The sequence below is a fragment of the Triturus cristatus genome, chromosome 4_1 (genome assembly GCF_964204655.1).
Source record: "Triturus cristatus chromosome 4_1, aTriCri1.1, whole genome shotgun sequence".
Taxonomy (NCBI): domain Eukaryota; kingdom Metazoa; phylum Chordata; class Amphibia; order Caudata; family Salamandridae; genus Triturus; species Triturus cristatus.
In genome coordinates this window covers 497,890,258-497,911,710 of record NC_140585.1, presented here as the reverse complement: position 1 = coordinate 497,911,710, position 21,453 = coordinate 497,890,258, and the positions used below count along the sequence as shown (strand labels likewise).

The following is a 21,453-nucleotide window of genomic DNA, read 5'->3' as shown; positions in this document are numbered from 1 at the left end:
CTCATGTGCACATACATGTCACCTACGTATTTCCCCTCCATGGCCTGTCTATCATGATGCTCATGCTATAACGTAGCCTGCCATAATCCAGTCTCCCATGAGAGAAACGACAAATCTGCTCTGAGGCCTACACGTTTTGCATCATGTTTTCCTGCATTTCCATTATTGTGGCCCAGCCAGAGCCGAAAAGAGGCTTCAGGCCTCAGAACGCTCTGAAAGCTGTAGCTGCGTATCCTTGGCCTTGCACACTTGGGCCTCAGCCAAAGGGGCCCTGTCCGAGACAGTATTGAGCACGGTTATCTGCTTACTCCTACCGAAACCACATTCCTGCCTGGAGAAGGAGGGATAAACATGACATCTGCAAAGGAGAAAGCCTAGCCTTTCTGTCTCTTTTTGTATGATTACAAAGCTCACGTCAGTGAAAAGCCCATAGCCCCCGTGCAAGACTTCAGCAGTAAACGAAGAAATAAATGCCACATTGGCCCTTGGTGATGGGCAACCTATGTCACGAATCAGTCCCTGCTACAAACTTTAGATATCAGATAATACGAGATGTGCTGGTCACCCTGACACTGAAGGTCTCATTTTCAGACTCCAGACTCCCCGGTTGCATAGCAACCCTTTTACACGTCAGTTACACGTCATGCTCGAGTTGAGCACAAGTAAGGCAAAGTTCCAGTAAAGTTCCAGCTGATCACGCAACCCCCTCTAGGCATCCACCCACCTATGACACTTACCTATTATCATCAAGTGGACGCCCACCCTCATGCCTACTTACACGCCCACATGCTCTTATCTCATTCTCTCTTGCTCCGCCTGAAGCACTCTTGCTTACGTATATTATTACAAACATATATATATACTGTACTCTGTGAATAAAGTTTGAGAATACCTTTTTGAGAACCCTGGTCCTGATCCCGTGTGGTGATGGAACTATTCTCCCTATAACTCGAGTTATTTGAATAAAGCCCTTTTGAACCTGATACCACGGACTCAGCCTTTTGCTTCATGTATAATTGTATTGATATCTAGAAATTCTGAAACTCGTAATAATTTATTTACAACATAAAACGAAGGTTTTAGAGGGCGAGGACTGGTCAATGATGAAGCATGACACCAGGTGGTGTGTGAGACCTGTCCGTAACTTTTTGTGAGATGCCCACACTTACGACGTTCTTGTAACTCGTTTGGGTTATCACACTAGGAGCGGCTCTTTGTGGTAAACAACATACCATATACAGAGCCATCTTCCTACATTGGTGGTTCAGCGGCGGGGTACAAGACTTTGACATTTGTTGTACCACTTGATTAATAACTGATTTCACAATTGGAAATCTAAAATAGTTTTTAGTTAGAATTTTTTTATTGATTTTCAATTTTTTTATCAAATATATTTAAGAGTGTTAGGGCCTTGGCTACGTTCCCCATTGTTTAGAAAATTAGAACACCTGTAAAGTGGTTAGGCCTTAGAAAAGTTTTTCTATACTCTAAAAAGGCCCCAACTACTTTAAAAACCATGTCTGAAACTAGGTAGTACCAACCAGGAGCCTAAACTGGCCCCCTATGCACTTCTAAAAGTTACTGAACTAAAGAATTTGCACAAAGCATAGCCATGGGCCCTAGACCCACAAAAGATCACCTTCAGCAGTTGCTGGCAGAAAATGACAAGGCAAATACAACTTCACCAATGGGTAGGGTGAGCCCCAATAAGTAGAGGAAGGAGACTCTGAGTCCATCACTACCCCCTAAGATAGCAACACCACTGAGAATGACCCCAGTAGTATCTCAGATGAGGTAGAAACTGAAGATGCAGACCTTCAGAATCTGGTCAGGAAAATGTCCATAGAAGGTAAACTCCTGGCCATAGAAATGAAGGAGCTGAGTTGGGCCTAAGTCCCATCTCTGGTGGCAGCAAAATATAACTACGGAGGGAGACTTTGTTGACTCCAAAATCCCCAAAGGGATTGTCCCGAATTCTTTGAGGGTGATGATGATATCACTACGTTGTTTGTTGCATATGAGAGAGCTATCCTGTGGGAAATGTTCTCAGGGAAGTTTAGGGATAGACTCCTGACACTCAATGAGAAAGATGCTACATCCTATGATGTCATAAAGGTTACCCTGATTGAGGGCTTTGAATGAAGCACCGAGGAGTATAGGATCAGAATCAGGGAGGCTAAGAAAAGCCAAAGCCAAACCTGGGTGGACTTTGTAGATTTCTCAGTGAAAACACTAGGAAGTTAGTTAGATGGTAACAATGTACATGAGTTTGAAGAGATATATAATTTGATAATGAAGTAGCACCTTCTGAGTAATTGTCACCAAGAGAAACTACATACAATCTGATACACCCAGTTCCACTTTCTTCTCAAGAATTGGGGAAGAAGGCAGACCACTGAGTCAAGACAAGGGTGGTGGGGGAGAACAAAAGAAAGATGCTAAAAAGCCCCCCCAAGGGAAAGAGGGTAACCCTAAAAATAACAGAGAGTCTTCTATAGGCCCCCAAAAGCCTGCTCAGGATGGTGGGCTGAGATTTGCTAATTGACAGTTTAGGGGCAATCTAATATCTAAGTACCTTTGATCTCACATCAGGGTACTGGCAGATAGGTCTGACCCCAGGAGCAGAAGAAAATTCTGTGTTCTTTAATCCAAATGGGCACTTCCTGCTCACTTTGATGCCCTAAGAATTGAAGAATGCCCGTGCTGGGCTGGAATCATATAGCGCAGTGTGGTAATGTGTTTCCTTCATGCTTCTGTAATGGAAGGCAATGAGCTCATGGAGCTAGTGTTCCGACTGTTGTGTTATGGTTCTGAACATATCAGTTGCTCCTGAGCCCCTTCTTGGATGGATGTCAACCTGCAATAAACTACATGTTTCCAGTAGCCCAGGCGTGATTCATCATTACAAGATTGGCGACGAGGATGGGATTGTTTAACCTAAAGAAGAACAAGAAGGGGCCAATTGTCGAAGCGGTATAATTTTCTAATCTAGATGATATTGCTGTCTATAGCTCCACCTGGCAGGATCACCTAATCCACCTTGGAAATGTCCCTTAGGTTCTGATAAATGCAGGTTTCACTATCAAGGCAAGCAAGTGTCAGATAAGGCAGGGAAAGGATGTGTACTTGGGCCACCTGGTAGGTGCAGGTCAAGTTCAGCCAATCCAACCCAAGATCCAGACAATTCTGGACTGGTAACCTCCAAAAACCCAGACCCAAGTCTGGACATTTCTTGGCATTAACTGAGAATTACATAAGGTTTGTGAAGGATTATGGGTCCATGGTGACCCCTCGCACAGAACTTACCTCCATCCAACAAGATGCTGAAAGTAGTGAACTGGACTGTTTTTTGACACTCTGAACGATGTAATGTGCTCTGCCCCACACCTAAAATCTCCAGATTACTCCAAGCAGTTCCTTGTATAGACAGATACCTCTTAGCATGGAAAGTTGCAGTCCCAGCCCAAACAAATGATGAGGGGCATGACCATATGTTGCTTTCATAAGCAGGAGACTACTCCACAGTGATCAGCGTTGGAGTGCATAGAGAGGGAAGCCTTTGCTGTGGTTTGGGCCCTGACGAAGTTGAGGCCAAACCTGTTTGGCACTCATTTCCTAGTTCAGACAGACCACATGCCTCCCAGGTGGTTACAACAGATTAAAGGTGAAAATCCCAAACTGCTAAGGTGGTCCATAGCCCTACAGGGAATGGACTTTACAGTGGAACACAGACAGGGGACTGCTCATTCCAATGCAGATGGCTTCTCTTGGTTCTTCCACTTGGAAGATGAAGACTCTCCAAGGCAAGGTTAGTTTCATCCTCTTTAGTTGGGTGAGAGGTAATGTAGGAAAGCGCCTCTTATGACATGGTTAGACACCACTTTTTGCCTTGTATTTGATGTAGTTACAATTGAAGTGCACAGGGCCCCTGCCAACCAGGTCCCCTGTGCCAGTGCTTCTTCCCTGAAACATATTCCCAATTGGTATTTCTACCCCCTGTAAGTCCCTAGTAAGTGGTGCCCTGGGTACCTGGAAGCTGAAGAGGGTCCCTTTGACCCCCTCACTAGGACCGTGCCACTGCCCTTGCAGCTTGCATGCCCTTGTGAGGTGAAAAATGACAAAGTCGACATGGCGAAACACGTGTCCAGGGATGGCTAATGCGACACATACTTATTTCTTACACTTCGTAGCATAGGCGTACTCGCCGTCGCTACTACATCGCCCATAGTTCCATGGGGCAACTTGCTGGTATGACGAGCAGTGTGCGGCCATTTATACCTAATTCATTACGGCTCTCTTGAGCTACCGGACTGACGAGTCTTTGACCGGCACCTGCGCGCCTTGAAAGGTACTTTACCTATTTTTAATTGCAGGCAGTCTACACGGCACCCCTCTACACTTACCTACTCCCTGCTGACGAGAGGCAACTACCTCGAAACACGTGTCCAGGGATGGCTAATGCGACACATACTTATTTCTTACACTTCGTAGCATAGGCGTACTCGCCGTCGCTACTACATCGCCCATAGTTCCATGGGGCAACTTGCTGGTATGACGAGCAGTGTGCGGCCATTTATACCTAATTCATTACGGCTCTCTTGAGCTACCGGACTGACGAGTCTTTGACCGGCACCTGCGCGCCTTGAAAGGTACTTTACCTATTTTGAATTGCAGGCAGTCTACACGGCACCCCTCTACACTTACCTACTCCCTGCTGACGAGAGGCAACTACCTCGAAACACGTGTCCAGGGATGGCTAATGCGACACATACTTATTTCTTACACTTCGTAGCATAGGCGTACTCGCCGTCGCTACTACATCGCCCATAGTTCCATGGGGCAACTTGCTGGTATGACGAGCAGTGTGCGGCCATTTATACCTAATTCATTACGGCTCTCTTGAGCTACCGGACTGACGAGTCTTTGACCGGCACCTGCGCGCCTTGAAAGGTACTTTACCTATTTTTAATTGCAGGCAGTCTACACGGCACCCCTCTACACTTACCTACTCCCTGCTGACGAGAGGCAACTACCTCGAAACACGTGTCCAGGGATGGCTAATGCGACACATACTTATTTCTTACACTTCGTAGCATAGGCGTACTCGCCGTCGCTACTACATCGCCCATAGTTCCATGGGGCAACTTGCTGGTATGACGAGCAGTGTGCGGCCATTTATACCTATGGCACCCCTGGGTGCCATGCCAGCCAGCACTACCTGTAGGTATAGGTTAGTCACCTCCCTAGCAGGCCTCACAGCCCTAAGGAAGGGTGCCCGATACCACGGGGAAGGGTATTTCTGCATGAGTAGATAGGCCCCTAAAATACTTAAGCCAATTCCTAAATATTGTAAGTGCCAAAGAAGCCATACGGAGTACATGGGCTGGAAACTCGAGAACTCGAGTTCCCCAGCACCATGATGGCTTCACTGAAACCAGGAGTATTTGGTACCAAATATCTTCTTGTAATAAATCCACACTGATCCCTGTGTAAGATTTATTAAAACATCTACTCAGAGGGAAACTCAGAGGTGCCCCCTGAAAACCTACCAACCCTGGTGTGGGCACTGACTGGCTTTAGGCAGCCTGCCACACACCGACATGTTTTGAGAACCCTGGGTGGAGAGCCTCTGCTTTATGGGACCAGAAACAATGCACGTCCTAGGCAGGGGTGCCACAACTCCTCCCCCAGGATGGGCCAGTGCTCGAAGGGGAAGCTTCAAATGTCTACTGTCTTTTTAATGTGACCCCCAGCCTCTGCTGCTAACAGCAGATAGCAGCCCACGGTTTAAAACCCACTTTGGGCCGGAATACCGGTGGCAAAACTCAGAAAGGTGAGCCCACCTTTGCCAACTCCATCCCTTGAGTGGAAGAGGTGAAGTTAAGCACACTTTTCTTGAAGATGAGGGGACTCCTCCAATCAGGAATAGGTCTATGCCCTCTCCCACTGGAGGGCAGCATAACAGTTGGTGTAGTCACCCCAGGTAAGGTGCCCATTGGCCCTATCTACTACTCCCCTAAAACTCCCCCTAAATTTAGTATTTAGGTGGCTCCCCCAGACCTAGAAACTAGATTCCTGCAACCTCTGAAGAAGAAGGACAAAGGAGACGCCATGCAGCAAAGCCTGAAGATGACAACTGACTTGGCCCCAGCCCTACCGACCTGTCTCCAGCTTTAAAGACTCTGTAAAGAACACGACACCTGTCCTGTGGCCAGTGACTTCCAGAATCCTGAGGCAGCCTGCCTGCTCTTCAACAAAGACCAGATCTCCTGAGGACAGAGACCCTGTCCAGAACAATCCAACCCCAAAGGCTCTGTATTCAGCTGGAATGGCAACTCGTGCCCACTCTGCACCTGATGCTCACAGTCCGAGTCTGAGGGGCTCACCTGTCCAGTGAAGTCTTCCCAGCGATCCTGACCTTAAATCAAGCATTGACTCACCTCTCCTGATCTCCATGACGATGCCTGCAGCCTGAATCCAGAAGCTCCCCTTACCTCAGGTAAGAAGACTCCGATGTCTAAAGGCACCCCTGCACCCAAAGCCCTTGCGTGTTGATGAGCTGAATAGACGGTGCCCCTACAACCCCCTATATCTCTAATTATTTCTGCTGTCACTGGTCTCTTTCCTGCAACCTCTGGTGCAACGCATGAAGCCTGTGTGTTGAAAGCAGAAACTGCATTGAAAAGCTTTGGGCACCTGAACTGGGGGGACTGCTATATCAAGCATCCCACCAGTTCTGGTGTCTGGCAACACCGCTCCAGTTGGGAGGGTGCAAGGGTCCAGAGAAAAGGGTGAGGGGGGACGCAGTCCCCAGTCGCAGCACCAGTAGGTCAGAGTTTGCCAGCTCTGCGGTCAGAGCACCGCAGGACCGACACTAGTGAGGCCACTTTTGGCCTGGGGGATCTTCATGCTCTATCAGGTGGACAAGAGACTGGAGACCTGCACCAGGCAGACTCTTCCACATCTCATGAGGAGTGTGTTTCCCTTGGAGTGGGTTGGTGTACTCCCCCGGAGGTCCTGATTTGCCAGGTGCAGGTCCAGCCTAAGGGAACAGAACCTGGGTTGGAGGACAAGGTTCATGGTGTCCTCCCTGACCTAGAGGAAGGGTCGACTGCTAGCAGTGCCCTACCGGGTTGTCGTCAAGGGGTACCGCTCCAGGTGGGTGGGTGAAGGGCTCCAGGAGGGGGTAAAGGGAGAGGGAAAGCTCCCCCCTGACACTTGTCCAGCCTAAGGGTACAGACCCTAAGCTGGCATCCCAGTTGCAGGAAAGCAACCCAGAACTGGTAGAAGAATTGTGTGGGACACCTGCCACAGGTGCCCTAACAATTCTGGAGTCTGGGGGTATCACTCCAGGTGGGAGGGAACAGAGCCCCAGGGAGGAGGGCAGGGTGTGATAGAGCCCACCCCCGTCTCCTGTACAGTCTCAAGGTACAGACAGCCGTGGCCCGTGGAGGGAGTTCCTTGGGGCGGAAAGGCGGGGCGATTGAGGGGCATGGTGGGGGGTACTAAACACCAGAATATGGATAATTGGAGGTAAATAAACAATTAAATAAATAAAACTAATATCGTAACGCGCGCTGCATCGCATTTTGCGATGCAGGGCGTGCAACGAAATTCGTTTTATTTATTTAATTGTTTACTTACCTCCAATTATCCATATTCCGTTTTTTAGTACACCCCACCCTGCCCCTCCCCCGCCCCGCCTTTCCACCCCACGGAACTCCCTCCACGGGCCGCGGCTGGGTACAGACCATGGGCTGATGGGCCAATTTCAGGATGCCATACCTGATCTGGCAGGAGGGAGAGTGGACAAAAGGTACCAGGCACCTGGGGCTACCGCCCCCCACTCTCTGAAGCCACAGTGGTTAGAGTACCATGAGAGGCATCAGACCTGGCTCTCGTCACTGACAGCTGTCAGTGGCCACTGTGGCTGGCTGTCCTGGTGGACAGAGATGCCTGTGGGGGGCGCAGGAGTCACACCCCAGGGGTGGACTGGGCCAAACTACTGTGTTATCCAGGTGGGTATGGTCTGCTTGCTAAGACATATCTGTGAACAAAGTAAGTTTAGGCGCTGCACAGATGGGGTCGACAGGTGTGGAGAAGCTTTCCCAATGGATCAGCTTAGTGGGCCCTGAGAGTATGGATAGAGGGATACAACTGGGTTCAGGAAGGCGTAGAACTGGAATAGTCCCCTGCTGTTGTGGGCCAGGTGCCATGTTCTATCGCCCCAAGCAGCGAAGCCCATTTATGTATTGGATGGTCTACCCTGGCTTTAGGCTGGAAGGGGGTTGTGTTGGACTTGGCCATTTTTGCAGGGTTATTCCCAAATTTTTGCTTCTTCCTCCTATTTTTTCCTGACCTGTTTTTGTTGGGTATAGGACTCTGGGCACTCTACCACTGCTGATCAGTGTTAAAGTGCATATGCTTTCTGGGTAAATTATGTTTCTAGATTGGTGTTTCCATGATTGGCATATTTGATTTACTGGTAAGTCCCTAGTAAAGTGCACTGAGTGTGTCAGGGCCTGTAAATCAAATGGTACTAGTACGCCTGCAGCACTTATTGTGCCACTTACATGAGTAGCCCTGAAAAGTTATCTCAGACCTGCCACTGCAGTGTCTGCATGCAGTTTTAAACTGCCATGTCGACCTTGCAAGTGCACCCACTTGCCAGGCCCTATCCTTCCCTTTTGTACATGTAAGGCAGCCCTATGGCAGGCCCAAGGTACCCTCATGGGTAGGGTGCAATGTATGTGAATGGTAGGACACACTGGTGTGTGTGACATGTCCTGATAGTGAAATACTGTCAATTTATTTTTTTCCTATTGAAAGGCTATCTGCCTCATAGGATAGAATGAAAGCTACTTTGTTACATCTTACAAGTATAACATCCCATTTGGACAAAATAGAGAAATACAATTTAATAATACATCTTTAAGTAAGGATGGTTTTAAATTGTGTGGTTAAAAATGCCACTTTTAGAAAATATGAAATGGTAAAGTGGGACAACCCAATATACCCTTGCAGGCTTTGGCAATTGTAGGAGTATCAGGTAAAGTGTGCCAACAAGGGATTTTAATCAAGAAAACTTGATTTTTCGCCTATTATTTTTTAAGCGATAATTTGATAGTTCACTGTTATCAAAATCATGTACCAACAATCAAATGAATTAGTTAAATCATGCAATAAATGCAAAAAAGATTAAAACAACAAAACAAACATGGGTATATCTTATAATCAGTTTATGAATATATTTTAAATTGTAAATCCAATTTAGCAGGGTACAATCAAAGATGAAGTTACTTCAATGCATACACATGAAAAAGGTATGATACAGTTTAACCTATACTTCATGGATAAAAACATCCATTCCTTATTCACTCGGAGAAGTTATAGATATCCTAATAGATAAGACAGTCACTTAGAAAACATCAATTATTGAGGAAATGGACAGTACAGTCGACGTTTCGGTCTTCTGTGATGTAAATCCCTCAGACCATCTTCAGGACAAAAGAAACTGCATATAGCCATGACCCATTTGATAAACAAGCCAGTCTTCGCAAACTTTAGTAACAATGAAGCGAATTTCGAGAACACTCACTGGTGCTCCTTTCCTCACTCTGTTATATTGGTTGACAGAGGAATGTTTTAGTTTTCGTATGACGTATGAATTAATCTTCCTATTTAATATTTGTATCAGCCAATATTTCAATCTGGCGAAAAGAAAAACGGGCAACAGTCCCCCGAGACGATACTTTTAGAAAGTAGGCATTTTCTTATTAAAGCATTCTGTGTACCTCTGCCTGTTTGTGAATTGACTGTCTGGTTCTGGAGTGACAGGGGTTGGGGATGTGCATTCACTGTAGACAGCCACTAGGGGGGGTTGATGTGTGCCTGGCCCTTTCTGGATGAATCAGAGCTGAGATGAATAGACCTTGGATGCCTTTAGAGTAGTGGGAAGAGGTTTCCTTGCATCTGAATAGGGCCTGTCTCCCTTGCACAATGCTGTCTCCACACCCTGTGGTCATACTGCACTAGGGAGGACAGAACTGGTTTGGCCTGGGCTCAGACACCCTTGCACAAAGAGAACAGAGACAAAATGGGGTATAATTAGTGGACCTTAATCCCCAGAAGTTTAGATCAATTCTGGACTCAAGAGGAACCATTGCCAATGAGAAGAGCTGGAGAGCCGTGAGAAGGAGTACTGCCCCTTTGCTGTGTGCTGTGTGGGGGTAGCTGTTTCTGCGAAGGAAAGGACAAAGACTGGAACTTTCCTGTGAACCTGCTTGAAGAAGAATCTCCACGGGCATGAGTGTGCTGGTCTCCTGTTCTGAATTCTCTGGGACACAAAGATTTCACCCCCAGCTCCCCTGAACTCTATTGCTGGGAGTTATGACCTGCTAGGATGAGCCTATTCCAGTTTTGGGCCTCTGGAGGTTGTTCCTGCTGATGGGAGCTGGAAGAAACCTAAGAGAAGTAAGAAAACTTGTCTCTGACGCCATCTTCGACGCCGCTGTGATGCCGCGGCCTGCACCGAGACCATGGTCACCGCTCATGAAGTGAACGATGCACTGCAGGGCCTGCACTGCAGCCCCGACGAGCTGCGATGCCTGGTGATGCCTGCATTTATCTGCATTTAACTATGACAGCGCTCGCACCGACTCCTTCAACGCCAGCACCTGCATCCTGTTAGCGTGGCGCTGATAACCACCAAGGGTAACTCCACGAACTCTGTGGCTTGCATCGTCACATGAACCGACGCCTCACCGCCAATGCAACTGACTTCCCCTGTCTTAGACTCGAGATGTCACTTCCGATCGGCTACGACACCTCGCCTCCCCCGTGGCAGCCAGGGAGCTGGCCTGAACCTCGGCACCGACGCATCACCTCCACGACTCTGTGCATTATCATAGACTTCGTTTCCAAGGTACTGTTTGCTTGTGGATGGATCAGTGTGACTCTGTGCCCACTGCCGTACTCCTCGTTGTCGGTGCCGTACTTTGGATTTATTGCTGTCACTACTTCGCAAGGTGGAGCTATTAGTTTTCTACAAGCTTTATTTTGGCAGTGACTGTTTTAAAGTCTTATTACCTGTATGTTGGATTTTTGTCATTTTAGTCTTGTTGAGTTTAGATGAAGATGCTTTATTTTCCTAAACTGTTATGGTGTCCATTTGTGGTGTTATCACTGTATTACTTTGTGTTTTGAGTAGAAATACTTTACACATTGCCTTTGGGATAAGCCTGTCTGCTCGTGCCAAGCTACCAAGGGGGTGAGCAGGGTTTATCTAGAGTGTTTATCCCCTTTACCCTAACAAGAAGCAAGGGTTCCTACTTGGAAAAGGGAATCTACCTCTGCCAGCTAGAGACCCCCATTTCTAACAATCTCCTTCTTGAGTCTTGTATCCGTTATTGATCAATGTTGTGCAATAAATGTCTTACAATCCTCTGTGTTAGGCATAAGGCTGCTTGTCCACACTACCACTAATAGAGCACTTTGGGTTTTAGATAGAGCCCTGTACACTTTGGGGGAACCCCTGAACTCTGTGCACAGTATAACCACCTAGTAGCATACAATATGCAGAGCCAGCTTCCTATATGCGGTAAGTCAGCCTATTTACAGTTGCTACACAACTGAGTAGGTAGTTGTTATGCTACTTTCATTTTCCCCAGAATCTATCACACTAATGAGCTAGATTTTCCTCTTGACCCCTACATTAAATGAAGAAAGAGAGATTTTAAGCAGGTCCTTAGTGATATATTCTGATCACTCATACCATCAATAAGAGTCACTTTAAACGCTGTTAAGATTGGAAAGTTATCAACTTTAGCAGATTGGTTTGCAACTAATGCTGCTGGAGCTTTAACAGTTACAGGTAAATAATTGCTTGCTATGAGAGCAATGATCATGTAGAACCCCTTGGGTAAGATTTACTGCTTAAGAAAGAAGGTGGAGAATGCAAGGTCATTCATGTGAGCACACATCACGAAAATAAATAACAGCTTTATAGTTATATTACTAGCATTACAAATATTTTGCATGAACAAACTGAAACTGAATTAGAATAGACAGAAACTGAATTAGAACAGACAGGTGCCTGGGAAGAAATAGGCTCTGTGTTTGGGTTTATTGGGAGAGGCTTTGCTAACATTGGAGAGTGGAATGGTAGTGAAGGTGAAGGAATACTGAAACTGCTTGTAAATCCTCTTTTGATACTACTAATCGGCAGTGAACGTGTGTTTCTCTTCATAAAATTATGCAAAGGAATTTCATCAAGCGATGGGATTGACTATGGGTATAAGAAACTGTTAGCAATGAGAGGAAGAAAAGAAAGATGATATATAGGTCAAAGAGATGCAAAGCGATCTCTATGATACCTTAAAGGATCTGATGAGAATCTTATGAAAATAACCTAAAGTTGAAGAATGCTGTACTGCAATAAAGATGTAGAATCATGACTTAGAAATCATTGGGGGGGTGTGAGTGCTGTTCTTCCTTCCATTAGGCTTAAAATGTATTAGAGACAGAGATTACGCTAACATAAACTGTGTTTACACTGTCCTGCATCTTGAAATGATGTTGCAGTACACCACATAATAACAAGTGCTGTTGTTCCTTGTTCTAATGAAAGAATTATGAGCGTTACACTAATAAATGTTGATCATTCCCATAGACTTCTCACCACGCTATACCTAATCAAGGACATCAGAATTGTCTCGGACTAGTGCTTGCACAATGTAACAGCTGTAATGCTTGACTAGACTGTGATAACGACTGAATTCAATAATATAGTATTATGAGATGATCTTTGTTTGAAAGTGGATTATTAGTAGTAGCAAAGGTATATATGCCACTGGCAATAAGGCCGCTAACACAATATAGGGTTCAGAATAGGTCTCAGAAAATTATTGCTATGCTCAACCCTTGGTAGCTTGGCTGCGAGCAGACAGGCTTAACTTCAAAGACAGGTATGTAAAGCATTTAAAAACCCCAATTCAGCATATGATTAAGAGACAATGCACAATAGAAATCCACCACCAATTTATAAAAAAAGGAAATATTTTTATCTTTAAAATGACACCAAAATGACAAAAATCCAATGTAGGGAACCGGAGATATGAATTTTCAAGGATTTAACATTATCTAGCACATAGAAACCTATTGCGCCTTATCGGGACATCTGGTAGCGATAGACCGGGTCAAAGTCAAAGTTTCAAGCTGACCGCGATGGAGGCCTGGGCGGCTACCCCTCGCGGGAGTTCTTGGTCAAAGTTGTTACCTTCTGACTTAGAAACTTTTCTGGAGCTTTTCTTCCCGGGGTCTCTCGAGGCTCTCAGCCAGTCCGGGTTCGGTGAGGGCTCGCCAGATTGCCTTGCAATGAGCTCCCGGTCATACTTATGATAGTCCGACATCCGGAGCATTCCAGCGGGACAAACCAAGGATCAAGGCCAACATGCAGTTAAAGGCAGGCGTCTTGGCTTTCGTAGTTGCTCCCGGTCACCTTTTCTTCATTCTGACTTAGAAACATTTACAGAGCTTTTTCTCGCGGAATCCCTCAATGTCCTTCACCAGGCCAGATTAAGTGAGGGTTCGCCGGCCTCGGATTTTGACTTCTCCTGGTCGAACTCTGAAAGCAGGACCTACGGAGCTTTTCAGCAGGACAAACCTGGACGGCAGGCCGACTCGCGGTTGAAGGTAGGCGGCTTGGCTGACCAGGTTGAGTCGGGCCACTTATGGAGTTTTTTTTCAAAGTTGATCCAAAATTCTTCAAACTTCTGAAACTTCTTCCTGAAGTTCCCCAAAGGGTCCCAAGGTGTCTCAAACTCACCCCAGGGGTCTAGAATCTCCAAGATGGTCCTTGAAAGTTGAGGACTTCAGTTCCCACAATCCACTTGGACAAAGCCCCTACAAATCCACTGGTAGTTCTCTAGGTTCAGGATTCTTGGTGGTGATGTTCCACGTGAGCTCTGCAACATGTAGCTTGCAGGGAGTCCACTCTTTAGTCCTTTTACAGCAAGGTAATCGACAGGCCGTAGTTTCAGATGGTGCAGAAGGTGTAATCTTCAGAGTGCAGGCCTTAGGAAATGCACATCAAACTTCTCAGCATGGCCCATCTTGCTTTCCTAGGTTTCAAGCCGCAGATCTGAGAGGCTCTGTCCTCTCAGATACTTATTACAAGTTCTCTGGATAAAGCTAGAAGTCAGTCCAGTTCAATGGGGTGTAGGGTACCACCCCAAGGTCTGACCACTTCCTGCAGAGTGTGGCACTATTTTGTCCCAGAGTGCACCAATTCTTCCAAATACCTAATGGTTGATTTTCCAGCAGGGAGAGAAGAGCTGGCTAAGCACACCCCTATGATGGCTAATATCCATAGTCTCTCCCCCTTGCATCTGCTCATTCCTTTCTTAAGCCTAGCATCAGGCTTGGTTCAAAAGAGTAGAGTTGTAAACAACAGTGGTGTCTTCCCCTTCCCTTGAAGTCCACTGTTTACGTCTCCTCCACCTGAACTGGCATGCCGGTGTAACCGAAGACTACCCTCCAAGCAGAGCTGGTCAACCCCCGGAGGCTCCTTATCAGCTCTTTAAAGAAACATGTCTAATCCACTTATCTCTGACCAATCAGGACAGACCACTGGAAAGCTGAATCTGGGTTTACAAACATGAATGTCTTATAACGTCTTGTCTGTACATTTAGGAGAAATTCAACAATATCATTTTGGTGGAGTTATTAATAGCAATCTGGGAAGTCTTTGAATTGTGTTTTTAGCCTTCTCCTATCAAGAGTTAGCAGTTAATAACTTCTTGCCATGTTAACTTATGTGGAATGGGATTTGCAATGGGGAAAATGACTTGGGCCATTTTTATAGCCCCAGGGCTTATACAAACATAGTTTATAAGTACTCTGCATATATCTGCAGGACCCCCACCCCTGGATCACTTAGGGAGTTCTGTATATGTTAAAATATTGCAGATCCTCTCTCCACAGTGCTCCTAGCATCAAAGTCAATTTTTGGCAGCACTTTATCACAATGTGGGTAGTGAAATGTGCAATTTCACTTAACCCAGGGCATATAAAACTCATTTTAGAAGAGTCCTCCTTATAAATACCTGACCCCCCATCCCTGGGACACCTAGGAGAGACCCTGGAGGTGCCTAATATGCCCAAACATTGTAGGTTATCCATTTTAAGTGCCCTAAACACCAAAGTCGAGTTCGGCACAATTTGCTTTTTTAAAGCAGTCCTGCAGCACAGAGCCACTTTTAAACTGACCTCAGGCTTCAGTAGTGCACACAAGCAAGTGCAGAAAGGGCTACTGTTCTCTAAACTGCTGTGTCCTATAATATACAAGAGATTTAAAGTAGTTTCAATCCCCCTTCCCTATTATGTACTAGGACCTTAGCCAATCACATGGGTACCCCAACTCATAGTGTACCCTAGTGTATGTAGGTATTTTCACTGTATTCTAAGTGTCTCTTTCAGCATAGCACTGGCCCTGGGCCTGGTTAGGCAGAGCCCAGGAACAGTCAGAGTCAGTTACCACCAGTACCAGTCAGCAAAAAGTTGGGGGGTGTCCAGGGCACAGGAAGACTTTCCATCAATCTTCAAATGTTTTCTGTAGTAAATTGTTTCTTTTTGCTAGCTCCTCCTTAGTGCATATCGTGAGAAGCATGTACATGTGTAGTAAGGTGTGAAAACCTTTGGCTAAGCCCCTATAAAAGGACTTGCTTTACTCTTCAATTTGGAGCCCCTAATTACTACTCCTACAAGGCGAATCTATTCTGGAATTTCTGTAAAATTGTACTGAATTCTCTGTACTTATGATGTGCATGCTTTGCACCTAAACTTATTGATGGCTTAATTCATGTGTTTTGTATAATAATCTATTATATAAACCTTTAAACCTTTGACCCAAGACTGCCATTCTTACTGAGAATATTACAGTTCTGAACATTGATTTTGCACTCAAATGCTCAAGTGAATTAGAGAAGAGTCCAGTCAAGAAGCACTGAAGACCATATCGGGACTACACAAATCCCGGTCCTAGCTGTTGGCGTGCTCTTGGTAAGCTTATGAAAGACTGGTTTATGTGCTGACACTTATGTTGTTCCAATCCTAAACCATTTTAACTCTGCTAAAAAAGAGGGAGATCCACATGGCCACAGCCGGACGGGTAACTGAATGCAGCCCTGGCAACAGTTCGATCGTCAGGAGGGGAGGTGGGGGAGGGGAAAGGGTAGTGGGGGTGCGTGTGGGTAGCACCACTCCCTCTGCCGCTTTTGTTACAGGTGGCCGATATTGCAGCACTGCCCCCCTGTAACCAAACCGTCCCCCAGGGGTCCAAAACCGGACCCCCACCCTTCCGGCCCACCGGGAAAACGGCCGGTGCCCGCTATGGCCAGTCCGTCTCTGCACGAGGCTGCCTGGTCAGTTGTTCATCTGTACTTGGAGCTGGTTAATCAATTGATGAAAGATCTGAACTACTATCCCCTCATACTTCTGTGTCTTTATTTGCACTTTATATACCACATGTGAAGAGAACATAAAATATGGGATTACATTATACATGTTAAACATTTGATAGTTGCATCTCCATTTCTTACATGATTTTCAGTTTTTTTAGTGTAGAAGGTTTGCACATGGAGGTTGGCAACTGTGCATATTTGAAGTGAAAGGGTCCTGAGGTGCGGTGTGACACTGCAGCTGTCTGTGTGCAAGGACGCAATGAAGCTCAGTTGAATCCCAGCAAGACGAACTTACTGTTACACACTTCTGAGGTCAGTAAATGTAGTACAGTTTAATTAGGTAATAATACAATCTGTTATTTCCAGTGCGTACAAAGTGCACACATGTAATGTGAAGAGCTTTATAAAACGTGATTAAACAGCCCTGCCCTTGGTTATCAGATTTTGAAAATCCTGGTATTTTAAGCAGGGCAAACGCAGGTGAGCAACAGATGCGCTACTTCAAACAGTCAAGGGTCTCTTTAAACGTCTACGCTCACCCTTGAAATGCCCTTTTCTAAAAGTGACCAAGCTCTTCACTGAAACGCACCCACCGCTCTTTGCCAGGCTGCGCCTCACTGTGAGCTGCTTGTCTCCCTTGGAACATGATGCCATAACCTGGTCTGCCCTGGCACGGGCTGGAAGGCAAGCCTTTGCCTTAAAAGGCACCTTCTGCTTCAAGTCGACTGCTTCCCGCACAGAGAGAGAAAACGACTGCCCTGTAGACCCCTATCGTACCCTAACATACTCTCCCCGACTACGGTGTGCTGACACCCCGGGACTCTCGGGGGCTGCCCCCTGTTGCAGGATACGGGAACAACACCCTAGTGTCTTTACGCGTTATCTTGAACCATGGGATGTCTTCCAGAATCCAGGGCCAGCTGAGGTGAGCACGTCATGCCAATCCGCCAAGCGAGTCCCAGCGACATCACCATGCTGAGTTTAAATCAGACATAAGCAATAAATGAAACGAGCCACTAAACAATACATAGTTTTCGTAAATGTACTGGCATCTACGCATTTTTGTTGTGTTTATCCAGTCAGAGACCTGATAGGCAGTTTTCATTATGTAATCGCACACACTGCATGTAAACGCAGAATGTAAACTTGAGAGACACGTAGAGATGACGCACACTGCTTAAAACTTTCCTTTGTGTGAACATATGATTGCTAGTGTCAGAACGAAATGTCCAAAATAGCGAACTCATGCACTGTGATTCATACACAGAAAATATCGTGAGACACATACGTGATGCAACGCAGTTTTTTTCTCCTCGTTTGTACTGTGTTGTCCGAGCACAGTCCGTCTCTCTCTGGGACATCCATCATCACAGATTTATGCATCAGAGATAAAAAACGGGAATATCCTCCCTCTTGCGTCACTGTTTTGAGACTCAAGAAAAAGGCGACGCAGGATATTTCCCACACTGTAAGCATGAAAGTGTGAACCATCCCAGCACGGAACTTGCACTTGGCACCGTGGAAGCCCCCGCCTGGAAAGCAGCACGTCCCAAAACAGCAGTGCCGGACCCGAGCAGAGCGCGCGACTCCTCTCCTCGTGCAGAGAGCAGAAATGACCCATCTGTGAGCTTTCGGCGGCACCGCCCCGCTCCTGGACACACTAGCGAGGAAAAGAGCACATTATTTACAAGTGCCATGAGGAAGACTGAAGAATATATTCGCAAGATTTTATGGTTTTCATAAAAAAAACGGAAAAGCAATCTGGTATTTTATTCTCCAGGACACGCTCATTAAATTGGGTTTCCTTTACCGGTACCTGGAGGGCAGACACGAAACATCAAGCGGACACTGGTTCGGCTAGCCCTGTAAGTTTTGACTTTGTTGCTACTTAAGAAAACCCGACTCCCTGTGTGTGAGGGACAGGCAGGCTGTTTGAATGGTAACCTCTGATACTTTCCCGCTTTTTCGGAGAGCCTGCGTTTCTGAGAGTTTCTGGCAATGGTTCCTTGTGAGCCATCATTTCTGATTGCGCCGCTGTTGTTGTCCTCGTGCAGGTGTTTAAAGGGACTGCCGGATTAACATAACATGCGAATGTTCTCAATGTGCAGTGTCCAATCACTTTCTGCTTTGACATAAAATATGGTTTGATTTGTAACGTGATTTCAAAAATATACTTATTTAAGTTGGGCAGTTTCATCCAAGATAAAAAATGAATATCACAATATACTGCATACATATATTTATATACAAGCCTGATTTTAGCACACTTATCTTGAACACACTGTTTTCTTTAAAGCTAATTTAACAATCGGCTGATTGGACCTAGAATGTTTAGGATTTGTTTACTATTTTTGCAGAAGTTAATAAAACAATGGGCAGCGGTCGGTGAGGGTCAGTGGATTTAAGTGAATCCCTGGATACAGCGCTTACTACATCATTAGAGATATACTGCATCTGTCACCCAATTTGAAAAACCAATAGTCTTTACCAAAAATGTTTTTTCCTGTCTTAAATGGTCAAAATATTATACTGATAGTGAATGTGCTGCAATAATTAGCATTTTGCTGCATAATTTAGATATCCTTTCTGCATAATTTGGTCTTTCATGCGACATATTCCTGCTAGCCCTGACAGTGTTAAAGCTATGCAGAGGGTGTGGGGGAGTCATTATGATGATGAAATCCGTATTTCACCAGCAACTGTAAAATACTTCTCAGATTTCACAGTTCTCTGTGAAATATGAGTTTTTATACCACTGTATTTTGTGCAACAACAGCACCAAAACTTAGTATAAGAGTGTGTGTGATTTTCCATATTTCTTGTTTTACTGTGCTACATATATCGGGTTTTCGCTAATAGTTAAATGTGAACAGCTGGTACCAAAATACCAGGGCCATAGTTGAAATACGCAGCTGACCACCACCACTTCACTGCACATCCCAGAAGGACTAATGTGAGATTACCTGTTTTAGGGTCAACCGTCAAGTCTAATAGACAGAAAAGAAGGTTCTCTCTGAAAAATGCAATACATATTGATGAGAAGTGCATTCTGAAGATAAAATAAATAGATTAAAAAGCCACCTTTCTGTGAATTAAACAGATAACCACAATGTTCCTTCGTTAACATACAATGGGAGGTGTCACACAGTTTTTTAACACATTGTTAAAATTTACAAGATTCTTAAATTCAAATTGGTCCCTTTAAAACAGTTACTTAGTATTTAATTTAACATGTATGTTTAAGGTATTTTGCTACACAAGGCTTGCCACCTCTAAGCAGGTTCGCAGTGTTGAATCCACTATGGACTCCCAGGCAGGGTTTGGTCCATTGAGTGGTGCAGTGGATGGCGCGACCCTACTAAGTGACGCCACTCGCCACAAGTCACTTAGCCTAACCGCCAGGATGATACAGGGTTATTCCATACAAAGGGCCCGACCTCCGATTGGGGAGAAGCATTCATGTGCTCAATGTTTGTCAATATCTCTCAATAATCTGTGAAGCATAGAAATGTTGTCTCAGTGTATAACTTTTTCAACAACAGAGAGAACTGTGCAAACACTGTTCCTCTCAATCGCAGATAAGGCAGGGTGCATGCCTTTGCAGATCAGAGTTGAGCAAGTCACATTGTGCAATACGTGAAGTCCAGTAAACTGTGTCTAAGCACGTGCCTGCCTGGACACTGTTGCCCATGAACAGTGGAGAAAAGAGAGCTCTGAAAACTTCACGACCATCGTCACTCTGGCAGAATCACTTCATGCTCATTCACTTCTTGGCCTTTCTGACACGGCTGGAAGTTAAAGTCTCAGAAAACTGCAACACTAGTAGTGGTCTGGTAATTAGGAGCCACACCCACTAGAGGGCAACCTAAGCGATACCAAGAGCACTAAGGGGCAGATTTACAAGCCCCTTGCGCCACTTTTGCGTCACTTTTAACATGGGAAAAGTGACGCAGTAGTGGCGCAAGGGGCTTGTAAATATGCCCCTAAATGTGTAGTAAAAAGTAAGACGAAATGACGAAACATGTTTTGGGACAGCAATAGACAACTATTGGGATAGAAGAAAGGTGACAGCTGAACCGATATAGCCTGATTGCCAAATGATGACGATCCCTACTGAAAATTAGGGTTATACAAAAAAGCCCGAAGAAGTGCTAACATTTCAAAATTGGGATTATACTGCCTCGGGTGCACCCGATGGCTCTGTCCTGCAAGCATATGTGCATTGCATAGGGGCGGTTAACTGATTGTGTTGTCATATATTTATGTGCGGCAAAATATAACAAGCTTGAACTATGTATTCTTATTTAACCAAACATCACTATTTTTCTTTTTCACGAAAAACAATGAAATCTGATTTCAGAGAGGAGAGGGGCAGGGGAGAAAGAAGCTCATTTAATCCTCGTCCCCAGGACTGCCCCTAGATTATGGTGGCAGGAGGAGGATGCTTGCCCGGAAGAGCATCATCCCAGATGAGTATGTGCTTGCTCGAATTGCCGCAGAGAACCTACGAAAGCCCCGCGTCCATGACCGACCCAACAAAGCCCGCTTCATTAAAAAGAATGGCGCATGCAATGTGTCGCACAAGAACATCCGGGAGCAGGGGCGGTTTCTTCAAGATGTCTTCACAACCCTCGTGGACCTAAAATGGCGCCACACGCTGGTCATCTTTACCATGTCCTTCCTGTGCAGCTGGCTTCTCTTCGCAATGATGTGGTGGCTCGTGGCCTTCGCCCATGGAGACTTGGATATGATTGAGCGGAATACAGGGATTCTGGAGCCATGCGTCACAAGCGTAAGGTAAATTATTTTGGAGACTGCTCTATATGTCTAGTCCAAGAACATCTTAACAGCAGTTTAAAATTGTCTGTTTCAGAGCTTTGCATTGAATGACATGGTGCACTTTGATGTAGCCTTCATTTAGATTATCTGAAGCATGTTGTGAAACACAACACTAAAACCGCTGCTCATTAAATGCAACCATACAGTATGTTAT

General features: G+C 45.6%; 1 protein-coding gene across 1 annotated transcript in view; it reads left to right on the top strand.

The window, feature by feature from the left end:
* Positions 1 to 18,035: 18,035 nt before the first annotated feature.
* The window catches only part of KCNJ8 (potassium inwardly rectifying channel subfamily J member 8), a 53,510-nt gene continuing 50,092 nt past the window's right edge, over positions 18,036 to 21,453 (top strand). The window contains exons 1-2 of the mRNA XM_085652726.1: positions 18,036 to 18,325; positions 20,821 to 21,257. Of these exons, the coding sequence (XP_085508852.1) occupies positions 20,902 to 21,257 (356 nt within the window). The 5' untranslated portion in view covers positions 18,036 to 18,325; positions 20,821 to 20,901. The remainder of the gene's footprint in view (positions 18,326 to 20,820; positions 21,258 to 21,453) is intronic.